This window comes from Rhodofomes roseus, assembly GCF_022264815.1.
Source record: "Rhodofomes roseus strain CIRM-BRFM 1785 chromosome Unknown C8Q71scaffold_16, whole genome shotgun sequence".
Taxonomy (NCBI): Eukaryota; Fungi; Basidiomycota; class Agaricomycetes; order Polyporales; family Fomitopsidaceae; genus Rhodofomes; species Rhodofomes roseus.
Window position 1 is genome coordinate 748,629 of NW_025952972.1, and position 17,045 is coordinate 765,673.

Here is a 17,045-nt window from a genome sequence, read left to right on the forward strand (position 1 = left end):
ACCATCAGCATGGGTGAGACATTCTTCAGCATGATTATGACTTACCGGTGAGCTTGGCCCGGCAACCTCCATACGATAGCACATCGTCGCACTACTGTAACAATCATAATGTATTCTCACTCGCGAACTCACCCACATCATCACGCATCACACGTCATAGTCAATTCGAAACACTTATTAATTCGTTACAGAATACGTTTACACGGCCCACACGGGCCCAGCAGCCACGGGCGACAGGAAGTATCAAGACACAAAGACGTACTGTGATCACCAGGGGAAGACAAAGGGACGAAGTTCAAGTCCTTTCGCGAATTGTGATGCCTAAGATGCGGCACGGACATTGTGCACGCGTAAAGTCTGCTGTATAAGTCACATTGAGTCAGCCGCCCGGGTACATCGCTCAGATCGTACCGCAGAACTTCCACCTTGTCGAAGTTTACGTGTCAGGGTTGGAACGCCGACGCGCACTCGCTAGGAGACGGCGAGCTGCGCGCTGCTGCTTGAGTTGTGAGACGGAAGACGGTCCAGCGCGGGGAATTGCGTGGCTCGAAGGCATGCCGGGTGTCTTCGTACCGAAGACTTGTCTGCGCTGCAGATCGGTATCAATTCAACGGAGAACTGGAGAGATACTCACGCGTTCCACCACGCGAGGGTATCCTTGCGCCACTCGTCGTCCTCAAAGAGTGAGAGGAGGTTGTTGAAGAATTCGACTCCGGTGAAGACGCCATCGTTGACGTCCCATTCCGCGACCGAGTTGAGTTGAAAACGAGCCTGTGAATATTGTCAGTGGTGTGCGGCATGCGGCAGAGTTGGACAGACTCGGCGTGTGCTTACCAGGATGGTGATGTACAAGATACTGTACTCGTCAACCGATGTAATATTGTATTGTTTTGCAACAGTCTGCCGCCCGCCCCTGTTGACTTGGCCAGGAGCGGCAGTTGTCATTACGCTCCTGGGTCCTAGGAAGACCGCCTTCCAGCACTTGATCACGATTAGTTAGTCACTGCTGTGCATCTACACGACTCGGATACTAGAAGTATAGACGCGACTTACCTTCAGTAAGAACGATGACTTGAGCAAACCCCAGTCGAGTTCATCGGGGTTGTACTCAGTCTCGCTGTAGAGTAGCGTCGGCCAGTCCTCGTGGTCGATCTTCCGCTGCCCGTTACGAACGTCTTGACAATACCTGCGGTGGGAAGCATAAGTAGGATCACTGATCAATAATGATGCCGTACTTCTCGGGGTCTTCGTCGAATACATCGCGTTCATTTCGCGGGCACAGCATCCGCGCCGTGGCATGGCAGTGCCAACCGCGCTTGACTTTCTCGAGCGAGCTGTCCGGAATTGGGATACCCGGCGACTCATATACGTACTTCAAGACGTGGTCTCGGAGACGCGAGATGTCGTCTGTGCGTGCGCGACACTGCGCTTTGTCGAGCTAGCACCAGGATATTGTGTAGTAGTACGTGCGAGCACATGCGACTGAGTACTAATAAGCCTGGAACTTACAAATAGCGCGATTGTATCAAGATCGTCACCGCTCTTGTTGAGCTCTGGGATGATCCTCTTCAGGACAGTGCATATGGCTGTTATCTTGTTGAAGGCAGCAACAGTTTGCCGCAGATGCTCCTTGTCACTGCTCCCAGTGGACTCAGAATACGCGCGGAGATTGTGCGAGGTGCATATATGCACATTGTTGATGCATATATGCATGTCAACAATGCATATACGCGCCTCGTGCGATGTATATGCGGTTGTGTTACTCACATGTTACGGAGATCTTCGTGAACATCACTGATCGGCAGTCCCGCGTCTTCAAGGTCGATTTCCGGGTTGTTCTGGATGCACATGCCGATGCGGAGCATATGCTTCATGTTCTCGAATGGCCCGACTGTACGTGGGATGAAGCGTGCAGCGTCCCATATGAGCATCACATCGTTGTGAATGTAAAGTGGTACTCACATGAGCGGCTGAGGCTTATGCCCGATGGAGACTCGTATCTCCGTCATGTATTGTTTGTACTTGTCTTGAGGCATTGCCGATGCGGCTATAGGGATGGGAGTGCGACGCGGAGGGCTCACACCGGCAGGGGCAGGCTCTTGTGCTTCCTCTTCGTCCTCGTCCTCATCCTCGTCCTCTTCTCCTTCTTCTTCGGCTTCCACCACATCAGGTCGAGGTTCTTCTTCTTGTTGCTGTTGCTGGTCTTCTTGTTCGTCTGACACTCGTATTTGTCAGTGAGGTCTTCCCGACTTGAATGGGGATTCATGTATACTTACTCTCGGGACTCTCCCTGCGACGAACACGTTTTCTCTTCGGGCGTGGTGCGTCTTCATCTGAGCTTGTGTCTTGATCATTTTCCCGAGTTCTTGCAGGCGGTGGCGGGGTCTTCTTCCGCTTCGCCGGCGGTGTAGGGTCCTTGGGACGGTGGTCACGGTCAGGTCGTGCAGCCTCCGGTTGGTTCTTCTTTTTCTTGGGCTTTTTGCTAAGGGCGGCACTAGAGGGAGGAGAGGAAGCTGGTGGCATGGTGATGGTAGTCCAAGGACAAGAAGCAGTTATTGAGAGGCGCGTCGCGTCTCCCTTGCAAGAGCGCGATTGAGTCACCCACGTGACCGTCGCGTCTCGCCCTTGTGGCTGAGCTCTTGTGGTCGCGCTCAGACTCAGACTTATGCCTGGCTATGCGTGCTCAGCGCATACTGCTTATTCTCCTCTGCACTCTGCTTCTTATGTCCGCGCTCTTGTTCAGATGTCTTGGCTGCAACAAGGAGTGCAAGGATGCGCGTGGCCTGAAGACCCACGAGAGGTCGTGCCAGAAGAACACCGTGTTTACCACAAGCACATTGAAGAAAAGGGGCCGGGAAGAGGGTTTGAGAGTGGGAGAGAAGGTCGCGCGGATGGAGAATGAGAGTTTGGTGCAGAAGGATAGGGAAATATTGCGAGGTCGCCGAGATGAGGTGCGTGGAATGACCTTCCTTTCGTGGCACCAGGTTCTCATCTCGACACAGGCAGACAGCGAGGATCTCTCCAGACAAGCAGAGATTGATCCTGGCTTGTCAAATACAGAACACGCTCCCCGTACTTCCCCCGAGACATACAGCCGCGCCGGGCGCAAACGCAGAGTCCCGCGGCGCCTCAATGATTATCTCCCTTCTACTAGCATCGGAATTCCTTCGCATATACCTATCCAGCTTACCGTAGAAGACGAACAATCTACCCCTGTTGCATCCCCTCTGCCGTCGTTGAGTGAACCTCAGGAAAACAACATCGCTTCCGCCTCGCGAGCTGGCTCTGAACCTCCTTCAAGTTCTCTGCCTACGTCTTACTTCCAGACAGAACCGGACGAGTTCGGTTCATTCCGGTGCTACCCTACCCGCCCTACTGCTGCGCCCCAAGGTCCTGGTTCTCTTGACAAGCTCAGTGATGCCCCGACGCTCTCTGAACAGCTGGATGGCGGTAGTACGAGCTCCGCCTTACAGCGGTTTGGACCGGGTGTTCTAAAGACAATCCAAGACGGCGCGGAGAAAGCAAGAGACTGGTTCTTCCCCTTCCTGAACGTAACTGTCTTCCGTCTCATGGCTTGGGCCAACACGGGCTCCAATGTGAAGTCGGACAAGGAGATACAACGTCTAGTCGACGAGGTCATCCTGGCCGACGACTTCAACCGTGAAGATCTACGCAGCTTCCGAGTGCCTCGAGAGTTCGAGCGGCTGGATAGCATGGACGCCCCAAACAATGTCTTCGCGGCCACCGACGGATGGCACGAAACCTCCGTCAAGATCCAAGTGCCAAAGGAGGGAGTCAGATTCACGTCAGAGGCTGATGCACCCACATTTACTGTACCAAATGTCTTCTTTCGGAAACTCACCGAAGTCATCCGCTCTGCTGCGCAGGCCGCCAAAGGGCAGGATGTCGATTTCCTCCCATTCCGAAGCTACTGGCGCCGCCGGAAGATGAACCCTGAGCGTGCCGCCAACGGCGATCCTGGGCACTCGGATTCTGAGCCATCTGGGCTGTCGGATGATGACAACTCAGGGGACAGGTTCGAGAACATACGGCTGTTCTCTGACCTCCCCGACACTGACGCCATGCTGGAGGAGGACGCCAGGATCCGTGCAATGCCCCGAAACCCAGAAGATGCTCCAGAGGTCGAGTACGCTCTGGCACCCCTGATGGTCTGGTCGGATTCGACGCATCTCGCAAATTTTGGTGGTGCAAACCTCTGGCCGGTCTACATCTATTTCGGGTGGCTATCGAAGTACCTTCGTGCGCGGCCAAAATCGTTCGCAGCTCACCATCTGGCATATCTACCGTCGGTCAGTAGCATCACTTGTGTCTTGGCAAACTCAGGCGCTCACGACTGCAACTTTAGCTTCCAGATTCGATACAAGACTGGTATCAAACACACTACAGAACGACTGCAACTGCCGACGTATTACGGTTCTGCAAGAAGGAGCTTATGCACGCAATCTGGTGCCTCCTCATGGACGATGAATTCATGAACGCGTACCACAAGGGGATGCTGATACACTGTGCCGACGGTGTCTGGCGCCGCTTCTTCCCGCGGTTTTTCACATATTCAGCCGATTATCCAGAGAAGTACTGATCCACCTTATTATGACCATCATCCCATTGTACTCACTTCACACGACCTCAACAGGGCTTTGCTGGCTTGCATTCGCTTCCTTGCGCAATGCCCATGTCCTCGGTGTCTCATCAAGAAGGCAGATATTCTACGAATGGGCTCGTCAAGCGATCAGCAGCAGCGTCAGAACTGGCGCATCGACGGATCAAAATTGTGGAACATCATAGCACGCGTACGCCAATGGATCTATCGCCGAGGCTACGCCTTGACAAGCAAAGCGATCACTCAAGTCCTGGACCCCATGTCAATTTTACCGACAAGGGTGAGTAGTAGTCGTGTTCTGATACCTGATAGTGGAATGCTGACACATCACGCAGAGTGCTTTCTCATCTCGTCTCGGTGCTACCGGCTTCAACTTCTATTCGCTCTTCGCCCCCGACATTCTTCACGAATTCGAACTCGGTGTTTGGAAAGCAATCTTCATCCACCTACTCCGGATCCTGTGTGCAGTAGGGAATGACCGGATCCAGATACTCAATGAACGGTCGGTCACACGGAGGTTACAGACAGTGTTTGCGAGCTCATTGTTATTGATCCAATAGATTCCGCCGCGTGCCCACGTTCGGTCGTAACACAATCCGTCGCTTCTCCCGCAACGTGTCAGGCATGAAGCAAATGGCCGGACGCGATCTAGAGGACATACTTCAGGTAGGTTACAGCATGTTCTTATCAACCGTTCAGCCTACTGAACTGCATGTGTACCTTATTTTAGTGCATTATGCCTGTCTTCGAAACTTGTCTCCCTCCGCCACATGACGAACTCGTCATGACCTTACTATTCAAGCTGGCACTTTGGCACGGGCTAGCCAAACTACGTCTACACACCGAAGAAACTGTCGCAATCTTTCACGCAGCGACACGTAGCCTTGGGAAGATCGCACGCCAATTCCTTCACAAGACCTGTGAGGCCTACGAGACACGAGAACTACCTAAGGAGGAGGCAGCACGTGGACGGCGTAAGGCCGCGATGTTGGCAAAGAAGGGGAACAAGACAACAGCTTGACGCACCCAGAAAAAGCGACGTCCAGGTGAACCAACACAACCGCCGTCCACCGAAGGAGCCCCAGCAACAGTTGTCCAGACCGTCAAACGAAAGCTACTCAATCTGCTAACGTACAAATGGCACTCGCTCGGTGACTGCCCATTTGCGATCCCATGGTTCGGATGCCTGGACGGGGTGAATACGCAACAAGTAAGTTCCCGTGCTTAAGTTCTAATTCACTGACAACTGTCCTGACGACTGTGTGCGATGTTAGGGCGAAATGGAGCATCGACAAGTGAAGAGGTTCTATGTTCGCACGAACAAGAACCAGGCTGCACGTCAGATAGCTCGAAGACAACGGCGGGAGCATCAGCTCCTGAAGATGCTCCAACGCGATCGTGAGCGGCGCACAGCAGAGCAAGCAGTCGCCAGCGCACCTCTGGCAGAGGAAGCTAGGAAAGCCCCGCCGGCTGCATCTCATAACCAAGCCGGTACTATCGAGCAGCCGCAGAACGGGACTCTACACGCAGCAAGTCGTTCAACCCCTATCCGGCGCGGGGCGGCACTCTCTTCAACAGAAGCTGATCCGCTTCCCTTCCAAACATCGCCGCATGAGCGCTACCATGTCTCGCGCTCAGAACGACACCACGAGAACATCTTCAAGTGGGTCAGTGAGCACCATAATGACCCGGCATTCCCTGTATGTCAACGTTGACCATGGGTCACTCCAAATGTCATTCGCTAATAATATCTTTGCAGAGCTTCATACCGATGCTCAAGGACCACCTACTGTCGCGCCTCACGGACCGGGAATACGATGGAGATGAAGACGGCTTTGGGCCTGATGAACACGACACCGTAAGATTTGTTAATGACCGTATATACTTCCATAAGGCACTCCGCATCAATTACACCTCCTACGACATGCGCCGCGCCCAAGACACGATCAACCCTCGCACCCAACCCAACATCATGCTTCTTGCACCAACCGAAGACGATGGCGACGACAGCGCCAACCAGCACCCATACTGGTACGCCCGGGTCCTAGGTATCTTCCATCTCAACGTCAAACACCGCGGATTTCTCTCGAAGTCAAAGGCAGCCCGGCGCATGGACGTCCTTTGGATCCGATGGTATGGCCGGGATCTGACCGCCCCTGGTGGGTTCGAGACCTGCCGGTTGCACCGCGTTGGGTTCATCCCTCACGATGCGCCAAACTCCTTCGGCTTCCTCGACCCAAACCAGGTCCTACGGGCGTGCCACATCATCCCCGCATTTGCATACGGAAAAACGCCTGAATACCTTCCGCCATCTGTAGCACGCCGGCCTGAGGAGCGCGACGAGGATTATGTATATTACTACATTGGCATGTACGTTTTATCTCTTACAATTCTGCTATGACAAACTCACACAGGTCTTGTGCTGTCTACTAGGTTCGCAGACCGCGACATGCTAATGCGTTTTATTGGCGGTGCCATCGGCCATAAAGGTCTACCCTCCAATCGCGTCACAGCACGGTCACTTTTGTCAGCGATCTTCAAGTATCGCTCCCTCTGCAAGCAAACGGTCAGTATTCGCTATCCACAAGGCGAACTCAACTCTGCATTAGTAGACGAGCTCTGGGAAACGTCATTGGACCATGATGCTGCTCCGGTTACCGAATACTCTGGTAGCGCGGATCCGGCGCGCGCGGCAAGTGAAGCGGAAGAGGGTGTGCCTAGCGATGAAGAGGACTATGGCTACCAATGGAACTACGACGAGTCGGAAGATGATCGCAATGAAGCGGCTGACGACGAGCCTGAAGTCGAGGGTAATCTTTCGGATGGCAACGGTGCTGAGGAGGAGAGGGCAGGTGAAGACTCGCCGGATGAGCTTGGTGGCGAGGACGGGGAAGAGATGTGGGAGGATGACTTTGAACAAGAAGGATATGCATCGCCCTAGGTTCAACTATACTCATTCACGGTGTTGTCACAGGCCGACTGACTCTGTCGTTTACAGCGAATGTTGAACGCGCGCAATTTCGGGCGCTTTAGTACTAGGTACAACATAATGAATCAATTTTTCGCTCCAGCGACCGTTCCAAACACCGTTTGTGGGTTTCTCCAACCTGAAATTAATGCAATGAATGCATCTAAGGTCGTCCTGGGTCTTATTCGGACGAGCTGAGCTCGTCGCTGTGTTTACGGACGAGCGCTAATCCGCCACTGGCAGCCTGGTCGAATATAGGTGCGTACTTGGTCCATAATCTCGAACGCTCGCCGCGACTTGTCGAGCGTCGGTTCACTGAACGTCACTGAAGACTTGCGACTACAAGTGTTGTAGTATTTGATTCAAGACAGCACGCGGGTTGAATGTCTGCAGATAGGTGCGTTGTCACCATAATCTCGAACGCTCGCCGCGACTTGTCGAGCTCTGATTCATTGAGGCTTCGGGACACTGAGAAGACCTGCAGGTACGAGAGTTTAGTACTTGATCCATGATCTCGAACGCTCGCCGCCACTTGTCGGGCTTCGGCTCACTGAGCGATGAGTTGCCTCAGTTCAGAGTACTATCATGATCCTGATGCAGAGCTCGGTACGTGCACGCCCCGTACACTTCTTGCCGCCGTGTGTGTTCGTTTTCACCGGGGGCGATATTCTGCGATGTACGTACGCATTCTGACAGCGCTGAGCGTGTAGTGCAGTATTCTTGATTTGTCTTAGGTTGTCTGCTGATCTCTGACCGAAGTCCTACAGTCTTCACCAATCACAACGAGAACCAGCCGTCATTGCCAATCACAATACCATCCAATTATCACCAAATATCACCTCATATCGTACAGCGGTATGCCAGATCACCTCCATCACCTGAGATGGCCCAGTTGCGCTTTTGCTGATGTTAGTACGATATTCTTGAGAATGCGTGCTCGGACCCAAGGGGACTAGGGACTTTCGCTAATTATTGAAACTCGAAGAATGCGTGGTCTTATTGCCCATTCCTATATATACAGTGTAATTGTTCCCTCATTCGTCCTCATTCACCGGAGAAGTTTTTCCCGATGCCCGACGTTCACGTACGGGTACGACCCGGAGAGCGGCAGTACCGTGGCGCGTCGCCAGTTCACGTACGGCTACGACCCGGAGAGCGGTAGCACCGTGGCGCGTCGCCAATTCACGTACGGCTACGATCCCGAGAGCGGCAGTGATGTCGAACGTCGCGACACCCCGACGTTCGACTACGGTTACAACCCTGAGACATCAGGAAATAACCCACCTGAGAATTACCGTAAACACTGCAGAATCATCAAGCTTTCCCGGCAATATTGAGTTTTACCTCGTATCTGATAAAGCGCAGAAATAGCCATGCCCGGCCTCGTCGAGTCAGAATTATCACGTAGTCTCTGCGTGTCTCAGGCAGTAGCTGGACATTACTTGGTGTTTCTGTGTACAATGCAGGTACTTATTCAGCCCTCCTGACCATATTCACAGGATAGATTCATATGCACGTGGTTATGGGTAAGATAATGACATTGACGACTATCTACTACAGTAGCTACAGTATCAGGTATCTACAATCTGCGTAGTATCTTCCAACCTTCACCCTCGCAAACACCACGTCCACACGCCCCACCCGTCCAGCCACGCCCGTTTGCCTAGTGTTATTGCGGAATAGGAGCCTTCTGCTCATTTTATTTGTCGTGGGCGGGCTCACAACACACACCGCATAGGCGAGCACAGCGTACATGACCTTACATTGGTCAACAATGCTGGTCTTGAACATACATATGAACTCACCTTTGTATGCGCGAGCCTCGTATGAGCTCGTTCGTGACAACCAGCGGCCGCTCATGAAGACGGTGAGGTCCCCGAGCAGCTTCATGATGGACGTGTTGCTCTGCAGCACGGTCTGCACCGAGGAGCAGTTGAAAAACCATATCCCTTGGGCACACGCGTGAACATGCAGCCACCACTTACCGAGGCATGCACTCACAAAATACCCTTGTGCGCAAACTCAGTCACGAACACGCCTCCGCCGTCCGCCGCAAAGCCATCGCCATACAAGCTATCGGCGCCGTGACATGTATCCCTTGTTCTGGTTCACGGCCATCAAGCAGTCGGTCGAGTTGATGAGCGTGCTCATCTGCCAGAGCACGTTCGCGGAGTGCGTGCGCCCGTCGCCCGTGTGTAGCGTCATCTGGTCCACCGTCACCTGGCTCACGCCCTCGAATGTGTCGATCTGCCCACCCCACATCAGTACTCACGCACACGCGTCGCAGATACAAGATGGTCGGCGCGCCTCCCCGCCGCTCGGCCAATTCACCGCGGATGACCAACCATTGCCGGCCAAGGGCCTTGACGGGACAGACCTGCGTTTGGCCACAACGAGCTCGCCGCCAGCCGTTGTCACCTGAACATTCCGCGCTGGTGACCAGTCCCTGGAGTCCCTAGATAGAACCACTCGTCAGCTGCCTGTGAACACCAATACGGTCTCTGCGCGAAGCGCTCACCTGGGCCCTTCGGCGAGTGTGCAGAATAGTCAGTGGGTCTGAATGGTCTTACGACGCCTTCGTACGAATTGAAAGGCCGTGTCGGCACCGACACAGTTGAGCGGGTCGTCGTCCCTCAGTGCCGACCCCGCGGTCATTCCCGGTGTGGCCGGGCCAGTCTTATACAACCGTCGCCTGACGCTCCCCGACACGCCCGGCCTGCTGAACGCCGCGGCCGTCGTGCTCCCCGGCAGGGCGTACGCAGACACAGCGGCGGAGGGCACGCTGATCTGGCGGGTGAGCCCTGACGCGGACGCGATGGACTCAGAGTCGGAGTCGGGGCGGAACTGCCAGTTGCGCGCACAGTAGAGGAGGAAGATTGCGAGCACGAGCAGGAGACGGCCGTGGTGACGATGGTGCTGGTAGAGAGACCCGAGCAGGAGAGCGAGCCTGTGGAGGCGGTGCCGGCGGACGAGGATGAAGCCGAGGCGGGGGAACTTGTGCTGGTAGTGGAGGTCGAGACGATGCCAGAAGATGTCAATTGCGAGAGGATGGTGCTCTGAGCGAGGAGGTCGCGCAGTAAGTGCGGAATGTAAGTGGGAAGGTAACAGTGTTCGAAGCGTGACGTGGCGGTTGCCGGATCCTTCGCAAAGAGTCATGTGACACATTGCGGCAATCCGCTGGCATGCAACTTCAAGTCCCCCGCACCTTGTCCGCCACCTCCTCCCTGCCCCCTCACCGCCAAGCACGCCATGTACACCACTCCCCGTATTCCTATATCGTGATCTCTCCACCCACCACTCCTCTATGTACACGCCTGACACGCCCGCCGCGGACATCTCCCGCCTACGTGAGCGGGTCGTCGTCGTCAAGCGCGTCCACCGCGAGCCCGACACACCACAAGCACGGCCAGACGCGTGCCTACATCAACTGCCACAGCGACCTCCACGACCCGGACTACCGCGACTTCCCCGTCCTCCCCGCAACGCGCACGACTTCCGCCTCGCGATGCCCCGGCACCAGCCACGGCGACCACCACTACTCCACCGCGTACTCAATCGCGTGTCCGGAGTAGGAGCGCAACTGGTCCATCGAGGCAGGTGAGGAGGACGAGGACGTGTTCGACGACGACACCGAGTTGCGGTCCCATTATTCTCCGTTCGCGTCGCACGCCGCCACGCGCCGCAGCGTGACCGTTCACTCGACGCCTGCGTACTGGTCAGTACTACAGCACCGGGTGCGTACCTATGGGCTCTCCGCGCTAGCGACGGGTTTAGCAGTGGAGGTGGGAGTGCGTGTAAGCTGCTGTTAGATGGGAAGTCGAATAGCGTGCACAGTCCATAGACGAGATGTAATGAGTAGTTACTAGTAACTGATTATTGCAATTGAAAGCGGTTGATATCCATTAAGCAGCTCCTGTTCACAAGGTGGTGCCCGTGTATGTATTGAGTGAGCGTTTCCTTGCGGCTGTGTGTCATTCCACGCTTTCGGTGAAGTAGCAACTTGCCCTAGTACCAGGTCGGAATTTCTTGAGAATTACTAACTCGTTCTCATACGATGTGCACTGTGGTGGGATTTCTCGCTACTAGGCTCAGAATGACGGATGATTACTGACTCTCGGAGTATTTCTGAGAATATCTAGCGTTACCAGGGAATTCTCAGGGAGGTATTTTCCTGATGCATCAGGAAATAACCCACCTGAGAATTACCGTAAACACTGCAGAATCATCAAGCTTTCCCGGCAATATTGAGTTTTACCTCGTATCTGATAAAGCGCAGAAATAGCCATGCCCGGCCTCGTCGAGTCAGAATTATCACGTAGTCTCTGCATGTCTCAGGCAGTAGCTGGACATTACTTGGTGTTTCTGTGTACAATGCAGGTACTTGTTCAGCCCTCCTGACCATATTCACAGGATAGATTCATATGCACGTGGTTATGGGTAAGATAATGACATTGACGACTATCTACTACAGTAGCTACAGTATCAGGTATCTACAATCTGCGTAGTATCTTCCAACCTTCACCCTCGCAAACACCACGTCCACACGCCCCACCCGTCCAGCCACGCCCGTTTGCCTAGTGTTATTGCGGAATAGGAGCCTTCTGCTCATTTTATTTGTCGTGGGCGGGCTCACAACACACACCGCATAGGCGAGCACAGCGTACATGACCTTACATTGGTCAACAATGCTGGTCTTGAACATACATATGAACTCACCTTTGTATGCGCGAGCCTCGTATGAGCTCGTTCGTGACAACCAGCGGCCGCTCATGAAGACGGTGAGGTCCCCGAGCAGCTTCATGATGGACGTGTTGCTCTGCAGCACGGTCTGCACCGAGGAGCAGTTGAAAAACCATATCCCTTGGGCACACGCGTGAACATGCAGCCACCACTTACCGAGGCATGCACTCACAAAATACCCTTGTGCGCAAACTCAGTCACGAACACGCCTCCGCCGTCCGCCGCAAAGCCATCGCCATACAAGCTATCGGCGCCGTGACATGTATCCCTTGTTCTGGTTCACGGCCATCAAGCAGTCGGTCGAGTTGATGAGCGTGCTCATCTGCCAGAGCACGTTCGCGGAGTGCGTGCGCCCGTCGCCCGTGTGTAGCGTCATCTGGTCCACCGTCACCTGGCTCACGCCCTCGAATGTGTCGATCTGCCCACCCCACATCAGTACTCACGCACACGCGTCGCAGATACAAGATGGTCGGCGCGCCTCCCCGCCGCTCGGCCAATTCACCGCGGATGACCAACCATTGCCGGCCAAGGGCCTTGACGGGACAGACCTGCGTTTGGCCACAACGAGCTCGCCGCCAGCCGTTGTCACCTGAACATTCCGCGCTGGTGACCAGTCCCTGGAGTCCCTAGATAGAACCACTCGTCAGCTGCCTGTGAACACCAATACGGTCTCTGCGCGAAGCGCTCACCTGGGCCCTTCGGCGAGTGTGCAGAATAGTCAGTGGGTCTGAATGGTCTTACGACGCCTTCGTACGAATTGAAAGGCCGTGTCGGCACCGACACAGTTGAGCGGGTCGTCGTCCCTCAGTGCCGACCCCGCGGTCATTCCCGGTGTGGCCGGGCCAGTCTTATACAACCGTCGCCTGACGCTCCCCGACACGCCCGGCCTGCTGAACGCCGCGGCCGTCGTGCTCCCCGGCAGGGCGTACGCAGACACAGCGGCGGAGGGCACGCTGATCTGGCGGGTGAGCCCTGACGCGGACGCGATGGACTCAGAGTCGGAGTCGGGGCGGAACTGCCAGTTGCGCGCACAGTAGAGGAGGAAGATTGCGAGCACGAGCAGGAGACGGCCGTGGTGACGATGGTGCTGGTAGAGAGACCCGAGCAGGAGAGCGAGCCTGTGGAGGCGGTGCCGGCGGACGAGGATGAAGCCGAGGCGGGGGAACTTGTGCTGGTAGTGGAGGTCGAGACGATGCCAGAAGATGTCAATTGCGAGAGGATGGTGCTCTGAGCGAGGAGGTCGCGCAGTAAGTGCGGAATGTAAGTGGGAAGGTAACAGTGTTCGAAGCGTGACGTGGCGGTTGCCGGATCCTTCGCAAAGAGTCATGTGACACATTGCGGCAATCCGCTGGCATGCAACTTCAAGTCCCCCGCACCTTGTCCGCCACCTCCTCCCTGCCCCCTCACCGCCAAGCACGCCATGTACACCACTCCCCGTATTCCTATATCGTGATCTCTCCACCCACCACTCCTCTATGTACACGCCTGACACGCCCGCCGCGGACATCTCCCGCCTACGTGAGCGGGTCGTCGTCGTCAAGCGCGTCCACCGCGAGCCCGACACACCACAAGCACGGCCAGACGCGTGCCTACATCAACTGCCACAGCGACCTCCACGACCCGGACTACCGCGACTTCCCCGTCCTCCCCGCAACGCGCACGACTTCCGCCTCGCGATGCCCCGGCACCAGCCACGGCGACCACCACTACTCCACCGCGTACTCAATCGCGTGTCCGGAGTAGGAGCGCAACTGGTCCATCGAGGCAGGTGAGGAGGACGAGGACGTGTTCGACGACGACACCGAGTTGCGGTCCCATTATTCTCCGTTCGCGTCGCACGCCGCCACGCGCCGCAGCGTGACCGTTCACTCGACGCCTGCGTACTGGTCAGTACTACAGCACCGGGTGCGTACCTATGGGCTCTCCGCGCTAGCGACGGGTTTAGCAGTGGAGGTGGGAGTGCGTGTAAGCTGCTGTTAGATGGGAAGTCGAATAGCGTGCACAGTCCATAGACGAGATGTAATGAGTAGTTACTAGTAACTGATTATTGCAATTGAAAGCGGTTGATATCCATTAAGCAGCTCCTGTTCACAAGGTGGTGCCCGTGTATGTATTGAGTGAGCGTTTCCTTGCGGCTGTGTGTCATTCCACGCTTTCGGTGAAGTAGCAACTTGCCCTAGTACCAGGTCGGAATTTCTTGAGAATTACTAACTCGTTCTCATACGATGTGCACTGTGGTGGGATTTCTCGCTACTAGGCTCAGAATGACGGATGATTACTGACTCTCGGAGTATTTCTGAGAATATCTAGCGTTACCAGGGAATTCTCAGGGAGGTATTTTCCTGATGCATCAGGAAATAACCCACCTGAGAATTACCGTAAACACTGCAGAATCATCAAGCTTTCCCGGCAATATTGAGTTTTACCTCGTATCTGATAAAGCGCAGAAATAGCCATGCCCGGCCTCGTCGAGTCAGAATTATCACGTAGTCTCTGCATGTCTCAGGCAGTAGCTGGACATTACTTGGTGTTTCTGTGTACAATGCAGGTACTTGTTCAGCCCTCCTGACCATATTCACAGGATAGATTCATATGCACGTGGTTATGGGTAAGATAATGACATTGACGACTATCTACTACAGTAGCTACAGTATCAGGTATCTACAATCTGCGTAGTATCTTCCAACCTTCACCCTCGCAAACACCACGTCCACACGCCCCACCCGTCCAGCCACGCCCGTTTGCCTAGTGTTATTGCGGAATAGGAGCCTTCTGCTCATTTTATTTGTCGTGGGCGGGCTCACAACACACACCGCATAGGCGAGCACAGCGTACATGACCTTACATTGGTCAACAATGCTGGTCTTGAACATACATATGAACTCACCTTTGTATGCGCGAGCCTCGTATGAGCTCGTTCGTGACAACCAGCGGCCGCTCATGAAGACGGTGAGGTCCCCGAGCAGCTTCATGATGGACGTGTTGCTCTGCAGCACGGTCTGCACCGAGGAGCAGTTGAAAAACCATATCCCTTGGGCACACGCGTGAACATGCAGCCACCACTTACCGAGGCATGCACTCACAAAATACCCTTGTGCGCAAACTCAGTCACGAACACGCCTCCGCCGTCCGCTGCAAAGCCATCGCCATACAAGCTATCGGCGCCGTGACATGTATCCCTTGTTCTGGTTCACGGCCATCAAGCAGTCGGTCGAGTTGATGAGCGTGCTCATCTGCCAGAGCACGTTCGCGGAGTGCGTGCGCCCGTCGCCCGTGTGTAGCGTCATCTGGTCCACCGTCACCTGGCTCACGCCCTCGAATGTGTCGATCTGCCCACCCCACATCAGTACTCACGCACACGCGTCGCAGATACAAGATGGTCGGCGCGCCTCCCCGCCGCTCGGCCAATTCACCGCGGATGACCAACCATTGCCGGCCAAGGGCCTTGACGGGACAGACCTGCGTTTGGCCACAACGAGCTCGCCGCCAGCCGTTGTCACCTGAACATTCCGCGCTGGTGACCAGTCCCTGGAGTCCCTAGATAGAACCACTCGTCAGCTGCCTGTGAACACCAATACGGTCTCTGCGCGAAGCGCTCACCTGGGCCCTTCGGCGAGTGTGCAGAATAGTCAGTGGGTCTGAATGGTCTTACGACGCCTTCGTACGAATTGAAAGGCCGTGTCGGCACCGACACAGTTGAGCGGGTCGTCGTCCCTCAGTGCCGACCCCGCGGTCATTCCCGGTGTGGCCGGGCCAGTCTTATACAACCGTCGCCTGACGCTCCCCGACACGCCCGGCCTGCTGAACGCCGCGGCCGTCGTGCTCCCCGGCAGGGCGTACGCAGACACAGCGGCGGAGGGCACGCTGATCTGGCGGGTGAGCCCTGACGCGGACGCGATGGACTCAGAGTCGGAGTCGGGGCGGAACTGCCAGTTGCGCGCACAGTAGAGGAGGAAGATTGCGAGCACGAGCAGGAGACGGCCGTGGTGACGATGGTGCTGGTAGAGAGACCCGAGCAGGAGAGCGAGCCTGTGGAGGCGGTGCCGGCGGACGAGGATGAAGCCGAGGCGGGGGAACTTGTGCTGGTAGTGGAGGTCGAGACGATGCCAGAAGATGTCAATTGCGAGAGGATGGTGCTCTGAGCGAGGAGGTCGCGCAGTAAGTGCGGAATGTAAGTGGGAAGGTAACAGTGTTCGAAGCGTGACGTGGCGGTTGCCGGATCCTTCGCAAAGAGTCATGTGACACATTGCGGCAATCCGCTGGCATGCAACTTCAAGTCCCCCGCACCTTGTCCGCCACCTCCTCCCTGCCCCCTCACCGCCAAGCACGCCATGTACACCACTCCCCGTATTCCTATATCGTGATCTCTCCACCCACCACTCCTCTATGTACACGCCTGACACGCCCGCCGCGGACATCTCCCGCCTACGTGAGCGGGTCGTCGTCGTCAAGCGCGTCCACCGCGAGCCCGACACACCACAAGCACGGCCAGACGCGTGCCTACATCAACTGCCACAGCGACCTCCACGACCCGGACTACCGCGACTTCCCCGTCCTCCCCGCAACGCGCACGACTTCCGCCTCGCGATGCCCCGGCACCAGCCACGGCGACCACCACTACTCCACCGCGTACTCAATCGCGTGTCCGGAGTAGGAGCGCAACTGGTCCATCGAGGCAGGTGAGGAGGACGAGGACGTGTTCGACGACGACACCGA

General features: G+C 55.7%; 4 protein-coding genes across 4 annotated transcripts; 2 read left to right on the forward strand and 2 right to left on the reverse strand.

Moving 5' to 3' along the window:
- Positions 1-436: 436 nt before the first annotated feature.
- On the reverse strand, positions 437-2,523 carry C8Q71DRAFT_725381 (uncharacterized protein; the record flags this gene model as incomplete). Its single annotated transcript, XM_047921695.1, has 9 exons — positions 437-584; positions 635-771; positions 835-981; positions 1,054-1,186; positions 1,236-1,438; positions 1,510-1,586; positions 1,768-1,838; positions 1,963-2,215; positions 2,277-2,523. The coding sequence occupies 9 exons, from the start codon at positions 2,521-2,523 to the stop codon at positions 437-439; spliced, it is 1,416 nt and encodes a 471-aa protein (XP_047776860.1).
- A 152-nt stretch (positions 2,524-2,675) lies between these two features.
- Positions 2,676-7,562, forward strand: C8Q71DRAFT_797981 (uncharacterized protein; the record flags this gene model as incomplete). Its single annotated transcript, XM_047925782.1, has 13 exons — positions 2,676-2,951; positions 3,327-4,310; positions 4,367-4,593; positions 4,655-4,901; positions 4,957-5,123; positions 5,182-5,287; positions 5,352-5,595; positions 5,707-5,831; positions 5,896-6,112; positions 6,200-6,321; positions 6,381-6,991; positions 7,055-7,138; positions 7,193-7,562. 13 exons carry the CDS (start codon positions 2,676-2,678, stop codon positions 7,560-7,562), a joined length of 3,780 nt encoding a protein of 1,259 aa, XP_047776861.1.
- Positions 7,563-8,146: 584 nt separating this feature from the next.
- C8Q71DRAFT_725383 (uncharacterized protein) lies at positions 8,147-8,926 on the forward strand (the record flags this gene model as incomplete). The annotated part of the gene is made up of 3 exons (XM_047921696.1): positions 8,147-8,195; positions 8,357-8,444; positions 8,611-8,926. 3 exons carry the CDS (start codon positions 8,147-8,149, stop codon positions 8,924-8,926), a joined length of 453 nt encoding a protein of 150 aa, XP_047776862.1.
- A 464-nt stretch (positions 8,927-9,390) lies between these two features.
- On the reverse strand, positions 9,391-16,747 carry C8Q71DRAFT_873864 (uncharacterized protein; the record flags this gene model as incomplete). Its single annotated transcript, XM_047928367.1, has 20 exons — positions 9,391-9,538; positions 9,591-9,692; positions 9,866-10,044; positions 10,173-10,932; positions 11,080-11,311; positions 11,332-11,347; positions 11,702-11,784; positions 12,084-12,277; positions 12,306-12,449; positions 12,502-12,603; positions 12,777-12,955; positions 13,084-13,843; positions 13,991-14,222; positions 14,243-14,258; positions 14,613-14,695; positions 14,995-15,188; positions 15,217-15,360; positions 15,413-15,514; positions 15,688-15,866; positions 15,995-16,747. The coding sequence occupies 20 exons, from the start codon at positions 16,745-16,747 to the stop codon at positions 9,391-9,393; spliced, it is 4,602 nt and encodes a 1,533-aa protein (XP_047776863.1).
- Positions 16,748-17,045: the final 298 nt, after the last annotated feature.